The sequence below is a fragment of the Ambystoma mexicanum genome, chromosome 1p, assembly GCF_040938575.1.
Source record: "Ambystoma mexicanum isolate Mex_15411 chromosome 1p, UKY_AmexF1_1, whole genome shotgun sequence".
Lineage (NCBI taxonomy): Eukaryota > Metazoa > Chordata > Amphibia > Caudata > Ambystomatidae > Ambystoma > Ambystoma mexicanum.
In genome coordinates, this window is record NC_090921.1 from 1,129,957,973 (window position 1) to 1,129,977,607 (window position 19,635).

At 46.9% G+C, this 19,635-nt stretch overlaps 1 protein-coding gene across 1 annotated transcript in view; it reads right to left on the bottom strand.

Moving 5' to 3' along the window:
• Positions 1–2,639: 2,639 nt before the first annotated feature.
• The window catches only part of LOC138449643 (cholesteryl ester transfer protein-like), a 204,189-nt gene continuing 187,193 nt past the window's right edge, over positions 2,640–19,635 (bottom strand). The window contains exons 13-16 of the mRNA XM_069604785.1: positions 16,948–16,990; positions 16,795–16,864; positions 3,434–3,519; positions 2,640–3,345 (exon numbers count right to left, since the gene is read on the bottom strand). Coding sequence (XP_069460886.1) covers positions 3,271–3,345; positions 3,434–3,519; positions 16,795–16,864; positions 16,948–16,990 — 274 coding nt within the window. The 3' untranslated portion in view covers positions 2,640–3,270. The remainder of the gene's footprint in view (positions 3,346–3,433; positions 3,520–16,794; positions 16,865–16,947; positions 16,991–19,635) is intronic.

Here is a 19,635-nt window from a genome sequence, read left to right on the forward strand (position 1 = left end):
TCAACGTGCTCACCTTAGATAGGTGAATGCTGGACTCTCCATCTGGGCCTGGTGCAGGGTGCCGTTGCCAGTTCCTTCACTGGATGAAACGTAGGCCTCTTGACATCAGAGGATTGCTACCGTCGTTAACTGCACGAGCGGTGAGTTTCCGGACACCTTTTAAGTCCTTACAGTCTTTAGGTGCGTGGGCACGTTAATGTGGAACAGGGCTCTGTATAATGCTTTTTCTATTTGTCCTGCAGGGCTCTTGAGGTAGAAGATGGTGTGAAGAAAGCCGAAGTTCGAGCCAGAGTCTTGAATTGACGCGCTTGGAAATGCGTAAGTAAAGGCCGGAGTATTTGCAGGCGCCCTATGGTGGCGGCGCGATGGCGCGTGAGTAAAATACCTGTCTAATGTCTCTTCTTTTGTCTTTCAGGTGCAGGATTGCAGCGTTGAAGAAAACCGGAATTCCCGGAGTGCAGGCGGAGGAGCAGCGTGAAGAGATGGTAGCTGCCGATGGATCCAGGTAAGGAAAACGCTGCGCGAGAAGGTTGCCGTGCTAACCTGTTGTTTCTTGTCTTTGCAGGTGCTACTGAAGGCTGGATACAGGAATGGTAAGTGTTTGTTCTTGCAGGTTCAGGATCGGAAAGAAGAAAACTGGAACAGACACGGTGAGCGGTCTGCTGCAGATGCAGAATAACGCGAAGCACGTTTCATCAATCGGGTGTGGTTTAAATAGCCTTGGAGTGATGAGGCGTCTTCCTCCACGGACTCGCCCTAGTAAGAAAAGAGTTCCTGTTACAGAAGAGTTCCAGTGTTGTATCCAGGGAGTGGAGCTTGCCCCACCCAGGTAAGAAAGTAGTCCCGGCTCACAGAGGATTTCTATGTGGCTGGTAAGTAAGCAGCATGGTCTGCTGCAGGTAAGTCCACCCAAGCATCTTTATACAAATTATGAGCCCGGCGCTTCCAGTGCCGGGACCAGTGACTTTGATGAGCCTGGTGCCACCGGCGCCAGGACAAGGTCCAAAAGGTCCCAGTGGGGACCGGCTGGTGCCTAGGATGAAGGTTAGGGGCCTGCTTCCAAGGACGTTGGGCTGGTCCTAGCTCCTTGGAAGCAGTGATCATGACAACCAGTTTCAGCGGCCCTGTTAGTGAGGTTGTGCAAGGCTTTGAACCAGCCACTGGAACAGGGGATTAACGCCATATTAGGTATTAGATGATTATGTGAACACCATTCCAAGATGGCCCCAGATTACATCTAGCATAAACAAGAAGAACGCGATTGGATGGGACTGACCTTGACAAATTTGCTTGGCAATGTTCTTCAGTGAATCTTAGTTGTTCCTTACCACTCCCTCAATTTCTTTATGTGGCTTTTTGATTTTGGTCTTTGACATTCCTCTCCCACTCTTGAGCTATTCTCTGAATCAGTCTGTCACTCCCCTGCTTCTATCACTATCGCTCCTTCTTACACCTCGTCTTACACGTTTGCCGCCCTGTCTCTGTTACATTTTGTGGCTCTCGCTACTCTCCTTCTCTCTCCCTGGACGATCACTCCTTCGGTTGCGGTGGCCATCTTATTCCTGGCATTCCTTGCTTTCTCCTCGGCCTGGTAGCACACTTCCTGGGCTATCTGTGCCTGGGCTCTGGCCTTCCCTTCTCTCTCTTTCATCTCAGCTCACCTTCAGCTGGTGCCTGCAGCCTTCTGGCTACCTACATACGTCTAACATATGTTACTAGAGATTATTATACCGCAGGTTTTCCTGAGACTTCAGGGTGTTTCCTGCCTTGACAACAGGACATTTGGAAGGGGCAGGTATGTCACGGGCTAGTCTTCAAAATCTAGGTTTGCATTGGATTTAGACACTAAATCCTCCAAATGCTTATGCATACTTTCTGTTGCCTCAACCAGGGATGCTGTGTGGAACCTACTCTGGACCTTCCCTTGTTTTGCTTGCCAACTTCCCTCTGGGTAAATGGTCCTTTGGGTGTAGCACTCGCTCGGTTGCTCTTGGTTACAGTAGGAAGGAAGGGGATGGCTTCCGAGTTCCCAAATACTCCCCAGCATTGCAGCAACAATGGCCCGGATTGTATTTTACAGGTGGAAGCATGGATGGGATTCGGAGCAGGAATGGGCTTTGGGGCAGAGATGGTACTTGGGTTGGGGATGGGCCTTGAGTCAGGGTTGTGCCTCACAGTGGGGATATGCAATAGAATAGGGTTGGGCTGCAGGGCAGGAATATACTTTGCTGTGGAAATGGGTTTTGTCGCAGAGATAGGTCTTGGATGGCAGTGAGGGTTGGCCTTGGAGTAGGGATAAGTCTCAGGGCAGGGTGGTCCCCAAGTCAAGGTTGGGCCTCAGGTTGGGTTGAGTCTTGGAATGGGATGGGTCTTCAGTGGAGATGGGCCCACGGGCTAGTGATGGGGCTTAACAAGGAGCAGGGATGCTTCTTCTCTAAGTTGCTTGGCAGGCCCCATGTTCATAAGGTTGACAGTGGCGGCAGAGAGCATTGAAAGAATGTCTCATGTTAGAACTATCCATTTATATTGTAATCAGAGACGTGTGCTATCATGACTAGCTGATAGGATTATTGTGAAATGTAAATGTTTTCTTGCACTTGTTATTAAAGACCAATTATTTCATAAAAAGTAGGCTGTAATACTTCTTGAAAACTGTGTCACATTTTATTATTGAATTAACGCTTTACAACAAAGATAATAAATGTCTCTAAAAACTCATCTGAGGCTGGCCTTTGGTGAATCGTCTTCATAAAGCTGGGTTTAGGTTGCTGGAGCTGGAACAAACCAATTAAGAGGATATGTGCAGGTGTGGCTGTGTGTAGCTTAAAAAGCAGTTGCTTATGAGGTGTTTCATCACTGATGTTCAAGCACTTTGCTCTCAGTAGTGAACACTGTCCAATCCAATGGTACTCATTTTACCAACCTCATAAGGATGAAAGGTTGAGTCTAACTACCGGGATTTGGACCGGTGACCTTCAGGTCGCACACATATCTCTGCAATCCATGCCAACACTCCACTGAGCCCCAAAGGCAGGGATTGACTGGGAACCAAAAGAGGCCCTGGAAAAAATGTTCAAAGTGGCCCCACATCAGCAAGCCCTTTTCATAAGAGAACATTTGGAAAATAAAATACAAAAGAGGCCCAGGGTGTAGAGGCCTACCAGGAAATCTCCAGAGTTACCTACAGGACAGTCCACCCCCGCCCCAAGGGCGCTACAAGCTCAAGCACTCAGTCCCGCTATCACGATCAGTCGTTTCAAAGGCTTTGTCCTATAAAGTTTGTTTAAGAAAATCAACAAGCAAATGGTGTGGAAACTCAAAGTCCAGTTGGATGATCAGGTATCCCTGGGGAAGAGAGAACAAGCGTTAATTCCAGCTCATGGTTCAGTCCACATCATCGATATATACTTTGAAAAAGCGCCTCGTTACTTGCCTCTTTCGTTATAATTTCTGGATTTTTTATTTCGAAGAAATGCAGTCCTTTACTGTTCATCAGCGATGTCAGTGCAGGTTCAAGGCCTGTGAATAACAAATACCACACGTTAACAATACATGATCTAATGGAATGAGGTGTTGAGTTAAACAATGTATACGGTTCTACGTTTTTTTTTTTCGAAGCAATTTATAACGTCGACATGACTGAAAAAAACTGTCGAATTTGTATTTGTTATTTTGGAGCGGGGAGGTCCCTCCTCCCAAGTCCCCCTTTTCCCATTGTTCGAACTCCTACACCAACCCACTCTCCACCCCTTTTAACCCTTTCCCCCCTATATATTTAGATGAGGTTTTTTTGGTAGTAATTTAGCCGTTTAAAATTACTCCAAAATCAGTCGGCAAAACAACGGGATACGATTCATACACACATGGGCCTGATTACGAGATTGGCAGTAATGGTAAAACATGCATTATTTCCAAATACCAGATGTTTTACTGATTCACACTAATATAGGATGAGCAAAACATAGAACAAATCCACCTGATTTTTATCTGAAGGAAATTTCCTCCACACAAAAGCGTTTCCGCGTGTGGTATTACCGGTAGGGTAATAGCACCTGGAATAATACTGCGTGACCCCAATGGAGTCAACTGGGACTTCAAAATGGGAAATACTGGAGGAGACCACATGACGCTAAATCATGCGGAACCTCCATGTTACTGCATGAATACTGCATGGGGTAGCAGTACATTAGTTTGGTGGTACCTGCAAACTCTTAATCAGAACCTAGTGTTTTTGTTTCCATCTTTTTATTGAAAAGCCAACCACTGGAGCCGACAGCACAAATACATTCAGCACTCTCACCACATGAATGTCTCAGAACCGGACATATCCACCAGGCTCACGTTACTTCATATGACCCACTGTGATGGTGGGACCTACACAACACACAAGACAAAAGTACAGTTCAGCACCTTGTTAGGGTCACACAAATACCTAGGACAGTAGTTGCTGACATTAGAGCTCCACTTTGCAATCTCTCAGATGACCTTGAGGAATCTCTCGGTGGGTGACGGGGTTTCTTCAGTGGGGTCCCCTCATCCTCTTCTAGGTCTTGTTTCTGCTGCTTTCGTTTGGAGGCCTCTGTTTGCAGACTGTGTATCTTTGCCCATAGGTGAACACTGGACGTTTGAACAGCAATGGGAATCGCCCAGACAATCACAGTTGCGCTTTATTTTAACGGAAATAAATGTGTATTGCAGTTGAGGGGGATTGGGAACTAAAGGGGCCTGTGTGTCTATCCAAGGGTGCTGATGCACGTTAAAAGAGATTTCTAACACGTCGGGTCCCTTTTGGGTCTCTTTTCTTAAATACACTATTTTGAAAGTTATCTACTTATCTGCAATTGTGTAGTACTCTTCATTGTACAACTCTTTCATAGAATGAATATATTTTGACCTTCTCTTATGGTGAGTCTTTTGTCGTTCTGTACTGTACCTTTGAACCCTCTTGTTTCTTCTGAAGGTTTTGCCTTCACTACCATTAAGCGAGTCGGGCTAACTGTGAAACAAGAAACCTGTAAACCAAGCAGGTTGATGCACCTGGTTCTTAGAACTGGGACTTAAGGAAGGAAAAGGCCATATTCTTTTATCTCCAGTTAGATAAGAACAGCCAGGATCAGCTATTTCCAGTTAGTACAGTAATGGCTGATTGTATTATGCCCAGATAGTATATCTATGCCTTGTTCAATGTTGCCTACTAAGATGGATACATTTCAAATAACGTGATGAGTTTGATGATTCATGATAGAGAAGCTCCAACTGGGTTAGGCTGGCAAAGTCTCCATTTCAACATGGCCAATCTAATGTCGATATGCACGCAACAGCTGCAGGCTGTGTATCCTGTATTTTTTTTTTTGTATTTATTTGTATCGCGCACCAAACTCTGGAGTAACTGGGTGCTTGAAAAACTTGGGGTTACAGACATGGATAACGGTAGTCAGAACATATTATCAACAACAAATGGACCCTGGTTACAAATGGGTCAAACAATAATATGCAGGTATGAAGTGCAACAGGGTAGTAAATGCTATTATGATGATTTTTTTGTGTTGGCTTTGAAAGTGAGAAAAGAGGGATCGCGTCTGATGGGTATGGGTAAGGAGTTCCAGCGTTTGGCTGCTTGTACTGGAAAACTGGCTCCTCCTGCTGATTTAAGATTGAATCTAGGAACCACTAGTCTGAGGGACTGAGAAGATCTGGTAGAGCGTGCGGGTTGGTGGATGCAGACTTTATCTACCAGGTATTTAGGGGCAGTGTTAGTTAGGCATTTGTATGTGATGGCCAGGGTGCGTAGAGTGATTCTTTCTCGGATGGGTAGCCAGTTAGCGTCTTGTCTGTGAGTGGAGATGTGACATGATCTGTCTCATATTCATCTCCCCCACCTGCACTTGCATGCTAAATAGTTTCACCGCATTAGGTGTTCTTCTGTGACACCTATGAGCCAAACCTAAAAAAGGGCCAGGGACCACTCCGAGGACAAGGTGTTGCATAATTTCGTTCTGCGCTCCTTTTTCCTGCCCGCAAAATGGCCTGCTTTCAGCTAAGGCAAAGTGAAGGAGGTTTTTAAACGTGCCTCTTTGTAAAGATGGGCTGATAGCTTTTTGGTGGTGAAACATTTTGAAGCATGTTGTAGGGGATGTGTTTCTAATCTTTTATTTTACTTTAAATATCATTACAGTGTTATTTTTTGAGAATTCCACAGCTCTGCCCTTAATCTAGGTCAATTTTCCACTAGTTATGTTCGGTATGCAGTCTTTATATCGAAAATGGTATATTGAAGCACACATATATCGAGTACTTTATAATCAAAACCTGTATACCGAATGTATTTTTGGGTGGGGTAAAGGGTTACATTTTTTGTTGAAATGTTTTGGGTGGGTTTTTAGGGGCAGTAAACATAGGTTTGGGGGACCCTCCCCCCCAAACAAAAAGCAAAGAAAATGCATTCGGTATACAGGTTCTCGTTATAAAATACTCAATATATGTGTGTTTCAATATAACATTTTCAGTATAAAGACATGTAGCTTCCTCCAAGATGCCGCCTGTTGTAACATACCCCAGTCACGTTATGGAATGTGGGGCGGATGTGACCCCTAATAAAAGGCCATTTCCTCAGTGTGACATGGCCATTGAGTAACACTAATACATCGAGTCAGTGTATTACTTGTATGCTGTCTTCTGGCGTGCCCCTACCCAACAACTGGTGACGAGGACGGAGCTACTGCCACTGTGGTGCAGAGGCGTAGTCAGGATTGTCTAACAAGTGGGGCCTGAATCTAATCTAGTTGGGCCCACCACAGTGACATTAACATCTATAAATGCCCACACAGTGATGCTGAGTGGCATTTACAGATTTTGGGTGGGCCTTGCCCGCTCATGCCCTACCCTGTCTAAGCCTCTGCAGTGGTTCCACCAATCCCACGCCACTGATCGGCTGATAAACACACTGTATCCACCGAGGCGGAAGCGGTGTCGTGATAGGCACAGTGGAGTGCGCGTGACACAGAACAAGGAGCAGAAGTATCTGCTTACATAGGCCGATGATGCCATAGTTGGTGCGCCACCGGTGCCTGAGGCAATGATCACCTGGGAAGAAAAGTAACAGACACAAGCTACTGGAGTTTGTTGGCAGCTTGTAAAGCAAAGAAGACTCCCATGCACAGGAGACGTCCCAGCTCATAATACTGAAGTAGCAGTTGGCTAATCTAAATGTATGTGGGTGAGGAGTGAAGCTGTGGATCTGAGATTAACTGTGCCATTTGGCTGATACTTTTCACTCAAAGGTGAAAGTACTTCAAAGGAGTTGCCTGAAAAAGCATATAGCCAGGGAACTCTAACCACCGGTGTAAGCAGCTTTGTACATTCAAATTGCTCGTGTGACACTGACGGTGTGCCACAGATTAGGATGCCAAAAGATAGAAGAGTGGAACCGAGCAAGGGCGAAGAGGACGATGCAGATTCATCGTCTGCCACTCCATGGCAACAGCAGGGGCCAGTGGGATGCACACTGTTCCTCTGCCATAACACAGAGATTTCACAGCGACCCAGTTCCCGAATTCGACGTCACAGGATGTCCAGCGACCTTAGGTCCAATACGGGCAGAGCGATGCGAGGGATTGTACATGTTCTCTGCTTCAGCGGGAGTAGGTAATGATGCCACCAAGAAATACATGTTGCTCTTCTATGCTGGGAGTGAAGTTCCTAGGCTGTTTAAGACACTCCCTCAAGGGAATGGATCATATTCCAGCACAAGTTCACATTACCAAATTATTTCACGCTGATGGTAAACATGGACCAATAGAGATTTCTGCCACGTCAAGCGCAACAAGGCACAACAGAGTTGCTGGATGCTTTCTACACATGTTTGAGGCATCTTGCATCAACATGCACATTTCCTGATGAGGTCAGATCAGAGGTTAAGTAATAAAAAAATGCTACCCCTCACAACTGAGGAAACATATACTTAAAGCGTGGATTGCCTCTACTAAGAATCAAGGAACCGAGCAGGGCCCAGGAGCTGGTGTCCGGGTCCACCCATATTGAGGATGCCATGAAGAGCCTGACAGTAGAAGAAGTGCATGCAGTCAAGGCAAGCAACCGGAAAAGTACCTGTGGCAAGGGTAGATAGAAAACGCACGCCAGTGCTCAACAATGACAGGTACGCCCAAAGCAATCTCTGGGTGAACAATATGGAGGAGTTTCACCACATAACCAAAGGTGCCCACCAACGGGTTGCCAATGTGGGAAGTTAAACCACTTTGCGAGAATATGCAGGGCAGTGTGGCCTCCCTGATCATTTCAAAAACTGCCTGCAGTGCCACGAGGGTCCCCAACCAGGGTTGCAGTGGTATCTAAGGAACCTCCAGACCCAGAAGGAAGCTTTGCAGACATTATTGATGCAGGGACCGTTTTCTTTATCATTGCAATCTCCTGTGGAACAGGTAGTAAGAAAAGGCAGCAACAATGCACAGTCACAATCTTGTCCTCAAGTGTGCTTTGTCTGAGAGGCACAGGCAATTCAGTTAATATGATGCTCTCAGGCCAATTTAAAAAGACTGAAGCCGAAACCTAAATTAGCAGTACCCAAAATGTGCATCTTTACTTATGGAGGAAAGCGTCCTCTACCACTAGAAGGAGCCTTCCACACACAGGTGGTACATTATAGCACATCGACGTCAGCCACGTTGTGTGTCATTGTGAAAGTGACTGACACACTCCTGAGCTGCAGTACAGCAGAAGATCTAGGTTTGGTGCATTTCGCATTCAACGTTTGTGAAACTGACATAGAAGGCCTGGCAGCAGTGTTCAACGATCTGTTTCAAGGTGTCGGATGCTTTCGAGGGCAAGAGGTACATCTGCACATTGACGCCACCATACAGCTAGTCACCATGCGACATCGATGAATTCCATTCCACTTAGAAGAAAAAGTGGAGCAAGAGTTAGCCAGGCTGGAAAAAGAGGACAATATCGAAAGATTAGATGAACCTACCACATGTGTTTCTCCCATTTTCATTGCTACAAAGTCAAAACAACCGGGGGAGGTCCGCATCAGTGTAGATATGAGGCTACCAAGTCATGCAATTCGAAGAGAACGAGACCCGACCCCAACGCTTGATGACATTCTGGCAGACCTCCAAGAGGCTAGAGTGTTTACTGCGATAGGACTCGGTCCGGGTACCATCAGATACCTCTACACAAAGAATCACACTCGATAATGACGTTCTTGTCTCATGGGGGCTTATTCAGATACAAGCGGTTGAGTTCCGGCTTTTCTTCAGCGGCAAACGTGCTTCAGCACACAGTAAGAGGAGCACTATCCATCGAGGAAGGCATTATGAACATGATTGATGAGATAGGGCCTCAACACGACTTTGGCGGTAACCCTTAAATCCAGCGGTCGCGCTATTACCGCCGGATTTAAGGGTCCGCCAAATCAGGACTTCGGCGGATTTGGCCCCAGCTCTTGGCTGGGGGAAATCTGCCGAAAATTCACGCTATTACCGCCGGTGGTAAATCCGCCGGCAGTAAGAGCGCAAATTTTCCCCATTGAGCCCAATGGGGAATGGGACATTCCCGAATGGGCTCAATGGGGAATTACATTACCACCGAACTCATGATCCGGCGCTATTAGCGCCGGGGAGTTCGGCAGTAGGGCTAATACCGCTGGTGGTAATACCACCGGCGTTACCGCCAAAGTCGTGATCAGGCCCATACTAATGTTCTCAAAAACTGAGAAGGATCCTCTACAGTGACTGGAGGCAGTGTTCCACAGGCTATGCCAAAAACTTCTTAACCTTCATCAAAGCAAGTGCTTGTTTCTGAAAAAAGAAAGTACACTTCTTTGTCCTTCAGGACACTGGCATATTGGCAGACCCTCAGAAAGTGCTATACATAAACACATTTGTACCACAAAATTCCCCAGCAGAGGTCCAAAGTTTTCTCGGTATGATAAACATTTGTAGGTGTTTTGTCCCAAACATGTCCACCATTGCAGAGTCTTTGAGAAACCTGATTTGCAAGGACACGGAGTGAGAATTGAATTCTACGACTTCTAAAGCATTTGAGAATGCTAAGGCTCGGAGAACAGAACGATGCATTCTTTGATCCAATAAAACACTCTGAGGTTCTGTTCAATGCCAGCCTTGTGGGGCTAGGGGCAGGGCTGTTGCATTTGTGGATACCGGTGGTGTGTGTCATCCCATTCCTTTTGCCAGCAAAGCTCTAACTCCAACCGAGAGGAGGTAGTCACCGATAGAGTGGGAAGCTCTAGCAGTGTTGTGGGGTTGCTGGCACTTTCATCTTTATGTGTTTGGGAAGTCAATCCCGGTTGCCACCGATCACAAGCCTCTCCTGCCAACATTACAGGGTTCAGCACTCTGTCCACCTGTGTGATTGGAAAGTTGGATGCTACAGTTGCAGGATTACAGAGTGATTCTGAAGAATGAAGCAGGGGCTAGCAACCCAGCTGATTACTTGTTGGGCCATCGGCTCAAGAAGATGGATGGTTCCACAGATGTGGAGAGCGATGCTGGGGATGTGGTGAACATGAACACATGTGCCATGCTGAATTAAATAGTCCTGCAAGATATCGCAGAGGCCACTGCTAGACATCATGGCATGCAAAAGGTGGTGAAGCAATTTGAGGTGGTCAGTGGGGGTCGATGCTGGCGGATATAAGTCATTATACACAAGACACACAAGAATTCACGGAGGACCTATGGAAGGTTTGTTCTGAGCTTTCTGTGGGGAGCCGAAGAATCTCTGCTATGGGTACCCATATTGTGATTGCTCCAGAGCTGATTCAAAAGGTGATTAAGCTGGCCCATTCATGCCACCAGGGTGCAAATGAAACTAAAGCCAGGCTGCAAGAAAAGGTGTGGTTTCCACAGATGGAGAAAAAGGTTGACGACATAGTAACTAACTACTGATGCTGCCAAGCAACGAGCACCATGCAAAAACCTCCCCCAATGGAATCTGTGACTAGGGCGCCCTACACATGGCAAATGTTGAGTATGGATTTTGGCACCATTCAGCAGAACCGTCACTTTCTTGTAATTCTGGATGAATTCTCGAGATATCCAGTGGTGAGATTTGTCGACTCTGTCACGGCCGAGAAGGTGCTGCCTGTGATTGAAGAGGTATTTGCAGCTCATGGCCAACCACAGTTTGCTCTGATAACGGTGACCTCTTACAAAGTGCTGCATTCAAAGAGCTCATGGACATCTATGGAGTACGACACAGAAGAATGGCCCAGAGTCAACAGAGGTTCAGAAAGATTTATGTAGACTTTAAATAAGAGTTTATGTATTGCGGCAGAAGAAGGCATGCCAATGGAGAGAGCCCTGACCGTGCTTTTAATGGCATACAGGAAAACTCCACATATTGCCAATGGGATATTTCCTGCAGATGCACTGCTTCAAAGGAAAATCAGGTCTGTGATAACTGAGCATGATTCAGCCCAGGTTGGCAAACACTTAACCATGACATTGAGTCAGCAAGAAGAAGTCTGCTGCCATCCTAACTATAGGTGGGGGATGAAGCTGTGTTGAAGAATAGAAAATGCTATCAGAAAACCGATCCATCACACGAGGCCTTGCCATGGGCCGCAAGGGATCGATGGTCACAGCATGCCGGCAGGGTGAAACTGTAACATGAAATTGTAGTTGATTTAAGCAGGTCCTGGCAAACAGTACAATACACACACGGGCAGAAGAAGAGATAATAAGGCCAACAGAGGAAAGGGTCGTACCCATTGAGGCAATGGCCAGAGAAAAGCAATAGGGACATACATCCCGAAGTAAATAACCGAGAACAGCAGGATCACTCAGTAAGGGAAAGAAGGTACCCCAGAAGAATGGAGAGGACATTTTCACCGGGACTAATGGACTATGTCATGGATCTATCAGAAGTACGCAGTGTAAGTGCTCTACATGTATGTGCGGCTCTGAATGGAACGAGGGCTGTGCACCAAGCAGCATGCACGCAGCCAATCACGCGATGACGCCAGGAAGCGCCACCATGATTAATAAAGGCAGAGTCAGGAGTGCGCAGACTCCAGAGGCACTGGAGATCCATGCGGGGTGTGTGCCTCTTCTCTCTGGGCGTTTGGGTGCCTGATAATGAACCAAGGCCCATTGAAGAATTTGATGCTCAGGGAACACCATCCACGTCTGGGCACAAATGTGCCACCTGGACAGAAAGATAGGAACACTACTTTGATACGAGTGACGATTTCGACAATGACAGATGGAAAAAGTCTGCGCTGCTCTACTGCACAGGTCCGGGAGTACACACCATTTTCAAAACTCTTCCCATGAATGAAGATTCCCATGACAGCGCTAAAAGTGCCCTGACTGATTATTTCAACCCACAAGTGAATGACGATTTGGAGTGATTCTAGCTACGACAAGCGCAGCAAGTAACCGTGGAGCAGACTGATGCATTCCATGCAACTACCAAAGATGGCATCCACGTGTGCTCTGGCAGATGAGACTAATGAGGTGAGGGTGCAGATAATTCAAGGCAGCCACTTGAACAAACTACTGCGCCAAATCCTGAGGGAACCTGGGATTCCACTGCAGCGCATCCTGGAGCTGGGCTCTTACATGAATTGACAGAAGAGCTGGGAAGTTGGGACCAGCATTCTAGACCCTCGACTTCCAGGAGGTGCAAGCTGTCATGAAATGCCGCCCTGGGCGAGTTAGTCCTGGCCAGCCGACCGCAGACTTGCAGCCAAGGGAGAGACAGAATCACTCCGCCGTCCCACCTCAAGGTCCTGCGAATATTGCAGAGGTATAGTGCCACATCACAGCGGGTGCCTAGCCTGGGGATCAGAGCGTAGCAGAGATGGCTGCGTTGGACATTTCACCAAACTATGCAAAGCAGGCACGACCACTACCCCTTCCAGGAATCAGACTAAATGCTCAGCTTACATGTGGCAAGTAGACACAGAAGATAACCCCGAACCAGAAGACTCAGATGATGATTGTGATGTCTTCATCATTTCAGCGTTAGGGTGCAAACAATCCAAGAGACGACAGCCACGCTGCAGAATTATGATCGGATGGGAGTTCATGCCTGCCATTATCGACACAGGGGCCTCCGTCAACGCCATGAGCGCAGGTAAATTCAGAGGCATGAAGCATTGTCCATCCCTTGGTCCTACAAGAGTAAGACTTTTCACTAATGGGAGTGACACGCCAATATCACTAGAGGGAGTCGCAATGATGAAGTTCCAGCATGTAGACTCTACGACTCAACGGAAAGTCTATGTCACCGACATGGACACTGCCACTTTGTTGAGCTGTAACACCACCGAAGAACTTGATCGTGTCAAATTTCTGTTTCCTGTGCATATGGAGGATATTGAAGGGCTACTGGCAGAATTTGCAAACATATTTTTAAGGATAGGCCACTTTTGATCAAGTGACATATGCCTCCACTTCAGTCCTACAGTTCAACCAGTAGCGCTCAAACACCCTAGGCCGATGGTGGAACAAGAACTGCACAACCTGGAAGAGGCTGGTATCTTTGTGAAGGCAGTTGGGCCCACACCATGGGTGTCTCCCATCTGCGTGGCTCGGAAGCCAAAAAGCCTGCATGAAGTCTGCATCTGCATAGACATGCGCCTTCCCAATAAAGCCGTGATGAGGGAGCGGGCCCCACCCCCACCATTGATGACATTCAAGGCTCGGAATACTTCTATAAGTTTGACCTGTGAGCGAGACACCATCAGCTTTTGCTCCATGAGCAGTCACGTTATATTACCACCTTCTCATCGCATGTAGGCCTTGACAGATACAAGCGACTCAGCTTTGGTGTTTTGTCAGCCTCATAGATCTTCGAAAGCACCATCAGAAAAATTTTGGCTGGTATTCCCAGGGTGGTCAATGTACGCGATGATATCCTAATCTTCGCGGCCACTTTCATCAAACACATGTCACGTTTGCGGACAGACCTGCTGAGAATAACAACAGCCTCAGCCCAAATAGGAAAACATATGAGTTCCTTAAGGCCCGTCTTTATTTCTTGGGGTTTGTATTCCACAAGGACGGAATGTCAGCAGATCTACAAAAAAGTGAAGGCCATTACAGCAGCGACAACCCCCAAAGACCAGTCTGCAGTGCAGAGTTTTTTAGAGGTTGTCAACTATTGTGGTCGATTCATCCCCTATTTGGCATCTATATCGCAGCCGCTACGAAGGTTGACTAAATCTTCAACACCATCGGAATGGAGTGGAGAACATCAGATGCTGTTTCAGGTGACAAAAAGCATTGGTGGAAAATGCCACAATGTCCTAATTTGACCCTGCCCTGCCAACCAAGCTTGTGGTGAATGCAAGCCCCCACGGTCTCGGGCCATTCTCATCAAATGGACAACAAAAGGAGAAGTTCTGTCGATCGCATACACCAGCAGGGTGCTGACTCAACCTGAATCTCGATGCTCCCAAATTGAAAAGGAGGCGAAAGTCGTATTTGGGGATGTAGCCCCTTCCATCTTTACCTGTATGGACGGTCATTCACGGTGCTGTTAGACCACAAGCCACGGATCCCAATATTCTCAGGCACGTCCGCACGCCCACCACCTCAGATTGGAAAATGGATTCTCCAACTATCCAACTGCAAGAATAAGACTTTGTGATCGAGCATTGGCTGGGAACAGGCAACCCAGCCAATTTTGACACCTGTGGGCCGGTACCTTGAGAGAATCAAAACTGGCTGACCGCCTACATGTGTTCTTGGTGGCATTGGATCACATGCCCGTTGCCCTGATGCTGTAGAAAGTATGCACTGCCTGCAGGATGAGTGTTTTGGCACAATCAAGGAGGCTCTCAAATCCAGGCGCTGGAAGAATTTTTTGCATAAGCTGCGTCACAGGATGGAATTAGCCCGTCTGAGGTTACTGAGTCGACGGCGGGAAAGGCTCAGATGGGCTGCTGCTCAAACACTCGAGTTTGGTGATCCCAGCAGAGCTGACAGACAAGGTGGTATGGTTGGCGCACATCAGGCACCAAGGAGTGCAGAAAACAAAATCTTGCCAGAGGGAGAAGGTATGGTTCCCGGGGGTTGGAATCCACTGTGGATATGATTGTATCTAGATGCATCCCATGCCAGTTGTCTGGGACAGTCAGACCACCAGCCCCTATAAGGTCTGTGCCCAGGGGTGAACACCCATGGGAAGCGTGAGTGCAGACTTTGGATCCCTTCCGGATGGAAGATACAGACTAGTGGTCGTAGACGAATACTCGCATTACCCAGAGGTGGAAATTGTCAAGCCAACAGCAGCATCGGTTGTCATCACAAAGCTGGAGAAGATTTTTGCAACACATATCCTGCCAGCTGTCCAAAAGTCAGACAACGGTACCCCCCTTCAAAGGGGCTGCTGAGAAAGACTTCCTAGAGAGGCTGGGTGTCCAACACAGGAAAATTACTCCCAGCTGGCCTCAGGCAAACAGGGACCTGAACAAAACTCTGCGGATTGCCCGAGAAGAGCAGACTGACACCAAAAGAGCTATTTACCAGTTACTAACACGTGTATTGGTGGTCACCCCATGCCATGACGGGAGTTGCTCCAGCAACGGTTTTGATGGGAGGAGCTCCACGCACATTGATTCCCACCATCCTGTAATGACAACCAGCGGATTCGGACAACGATGCATACCTGGCCAGGAGGAAACAGATGAACGACAGTGGGAGAGGACATTGAGGTGCTGCATTGGAAACGCTGGAGGTAGGAGACAGTTCTCCTGAAGAATAAGAGAACAGAGAGCAAATTCGCATTACTGTTTGACCCATCTCCACTGAAGGCAATTGCCATGGAACGATGCATGGTCATGGTGCAAAGAGGGTCAGAGTCGGTCACCAGGAACGTTTCTCATTTTAAACAACTGCAAAACTAGCCAGAAGAGCATTCAAGAGTGATGCCGCAGCCAGGAACTGCAGGGGAGGAGAATCCTGCGAATGCTGACCAAGAAGGTGGGAGCAACGATGATCGTGATCCCAAAGCTGCACCAGAGGAAGAAGTTTTCTGAATCACTACAGGGAGCAACGTTAGCACACCTTGCAGGCCTCGGGGAATAGTGAGAGCACCAGCAAAGCTGAGAGACTATATATAAGATTGATTAACCAGAAGATTGGTGAGGTTAGGGGGAACCTGTATTTGTTATTTTTTGAGAAAGGAGAAGGGATGTAAGAGGACCTGGTAGCACTCTAGAAGTATGCATGGCTCTGTGAATGGGAGCCGCACACCAACCAGCAGGCACGCAGCCAATCACGTGGTGACGCCAGGAAGCGTCACCACAATTAATAAAGGTCGGAGAGGCACCAGAAATCCACACTGGGTGTGTGCCTCCTCTCTGGCGGTGTTTGAGAGCCTGATACTGAGCCAACGTCCTGCCTGAAGGGCCCTTGGCACTGGCGAGAGTCTTCCAGAGGGCCACTGAACTTTACCCCCTTACCATGCACTAATGCTTTGGGTGGACCCCACAGAACACTAGTACCATTACAGATATGTGTTTATAATGTTAATGACAACTGCTTCTTTTGTTCATGAAGGAAGAGGGATGTTGTAACGTACCGCTGTCACGTTATGGCACATGCGGCGGACGTGACGTGTGCCCCCTAATAAAAGGCCATTGCCTTGTTGCGGCGTGGCCATTGCGTCATTGTTTTACTTGTGTGCTGTCGTCTGGCGTGACCCTCCCCAACATCGTTGGATGCATCTTTTGGTTAGAATTGGAGCAGATGAAGTGTATTTGCACACTGTGCACTATTAGCACACCCTATGCAAGGAACTTACGGGAGATCACAGCGGGGATGCCAACTACTGAGACGGTCCTCGTCAAGAAGTGCCGGATGGATTCTTCCTTCTGAAAACAGAAAAGAGACATTAGCAAAATGTCTGAAAGACAGTCACAACATCACAACAAACAACGTTTTGAGAACTACCTACCGCAGACATTTCAGAGGCACTTCTGTAATCTTTAATTTCAATTCTGTGAAGTATAAAACAGAGAAACACGTTTCAGCTGTGGCAAATTAGGGCATAATTTCAAAAAGAGAGCATTGCCAACTCTGCAGCCAAAGTGTGAAATAGAGGCGTGTTCGGTTGTTCAGGAAATCGAACATGAGTAACAAGAAGGTAAATTCATTCATAATTAGAGAAGCCGGTCAAAGGATAGGCTCAAGTCCTAGGTGAATCTGCCTCTTTTTTTGTTATGCGTAATTGTCGACACAATGGATACCTATATTGTGAGCATTGCAATATGTCAATAGATACTGTATACTCTGAAATGGTATCTTTAACTGTGCGCCAATTGTTGTATTTATTGAGTTATAGGGTGATTACTTCCATATTAGACAAATCACAATGTCCAGTCGATAGTTTTATTCTTCATTACTAGTTTATTTCTCATATTTTCTGATTCCCCAAAACAGAAATATATTTTTCTTTGCCTTGTTGTTTTGAACATATCACAACTTTTATTTCTCTTTCCAATTCTCCAAAATGAAAAATGGTTTTCTTTGCCTTATTGTTTTATACATATCACAAAATGTTTTCTCTCTCTACACTTGTTTCACCATGTATATGTATATATGTATGTAACAATAAGGCAAATATTTTTTTTTTCATTTTAGAGAATTCACCCCTAGTAGGGAATACAGGAGTTGTAATTGTTGGAACTCTTAACCCAAAATGTATTTTTGGGCCATGTTACTTATGTACCAGGCCATGTGTTGTATTAATGTTTTTTGTTGAGTATCCTATGTCTCCACAAATGTATATATAACATATGCTACTTTTTTAGATTAAAAACAAAGTAGCATTTATCTTGAACCGTTTGGTTTCTCTAAAATCAGGACTGAATGCTGTGTTTTACTGGTTGGGATCCCCACATGACCTTACTCAATTGTGTTTGATAAATGATTCTGGAAGGGGAGAAAAAAGCCTCTGTATGAAAGATAATCAGCCGAGAAGGGTGCCTGAAAAGCCTGTCACTGAACATCCTGTCAGGAGGCCCAAGAGGCAGAGAACTCACTGGCTGATCTCCCCACAAAGGCCAGAGCAGCTACAGACCCTGAGAGGTCACAAGCCATCATGATGTTAAACCTAAAATGTCGGCTCATGGGAGCGACAAAAGGGACTACCCTGCATGTCTGTTTCCAAAGAAACCAAAGAGAGACACAACTCCTGACAGAGGCCGATCGGATTGAGGACACAAATACTGACCTGCCCAAATCCAGGGGACGACCACACTCTGGTGAAACTACTCCTTCATCATAGAAAGAAATGCTGGGTCCTTGTAAAGAAGGAAAGCAGAGACAATCCCTGGCCAGAAAGAGGGCTGATTCTAAGGCTGGAAGTGCACAAAGGGGACAGGGTAAAGGAACAAACTCACAATCCCCCCATCTTTGGGCAGTTTTAATTGCCAAGAAGACAATTTTCTCAATCTAAGAATGGGCTTGAGTGGGTTGGGAGAGAAAGCTTGAAAGGCTAGAACCAAAACTGCAAAATGGGATAAAAGGAACAGACGGGAGGGAGAGAGATTGTGCAAGCCCTGAGAAAGCCGGAAGCATAGGCCTCCACCTCCCCACTCCCACCCAGAAGATGGCAGTTGGTAAGACAGGAGACATCTCATTGAACCAGAAAACCCATAGTTCAATAACCACAATAGGGGCAGACTCTAAGCAGACATCATAGGGAGAAGTGGGAGAGAAAGGGACAGGAAAAACACCCCGGAGTGGCAGAAAACCTCTCCTAAAGCATGGGGAACCAAGCTCTGGTCCACCAGGCTGAAGCCACTTTCATGACAGTGGGCCCCTCCCCGCCAACACAGAGGGAAACCGGAGTACAAGAGAAAGAGGCAGGAGTCACAAAGTAAACTAAAGGATAGAGAAGGGCTTTCTGACTTTAGGCCAGAGTGTTTTGACACCTTTAACAAAAGCAGGAAGCTGGTGTGACCTAAAGATGCAGGTAAAGCTCCTGTGCAGAGATGGCCCCAAGATTGAAGGGAACACTGCTGACAGTTAACGCCCTTGGCATGTTATTCTCATAAAAGTCAAACTTCCTACTGCACCTCCACAGAGGTACTCTGCCTTTCCTCTCCTTCCCCCAGAAGCTCACCGTCTCCCAAGCTCTGGTTTTCTATAGGTTGGGCTATTGTAACAGCCTCTTTCTAAATCTACCTGCCTATGCTCTCCACCCTCTGCAACTAATCCAGAACAGGACTGCGATACTTGTCCTTGGCCTCAAGCCCTGGGATCGTATCTCTCCAGCTCTGAAATCTCTCCATTGGCTTCCAGTGGATGCAATGATTAAATTCAAAACCCTCTGTATTCTCCACAAGGCTTTCTGGGCCCTGGGTCCAAAATACCTTCAGCTATCCCTCTGCAAATACCTCCCCTCTCGAGCTCTTCACTCCTCTACCTCTAACTCCCTCAGGGTCAGTCGTTTTTCAAAAAACGAGCTGGGGGTAGATCTCTGTCTTCGGCTTGGGCCTCCCTCTGGAATAGCCTCTCTGCCACTCTAAAACTTGAGGTGAACCATCTACGGTTCCGGAAGCACCTCAAGACCTTCCTCTTTGCTTCTGCCTCCTCTCCCCCCTCTCCCCTGCTGATCTGCTCTCTCTTGGCACTGTGC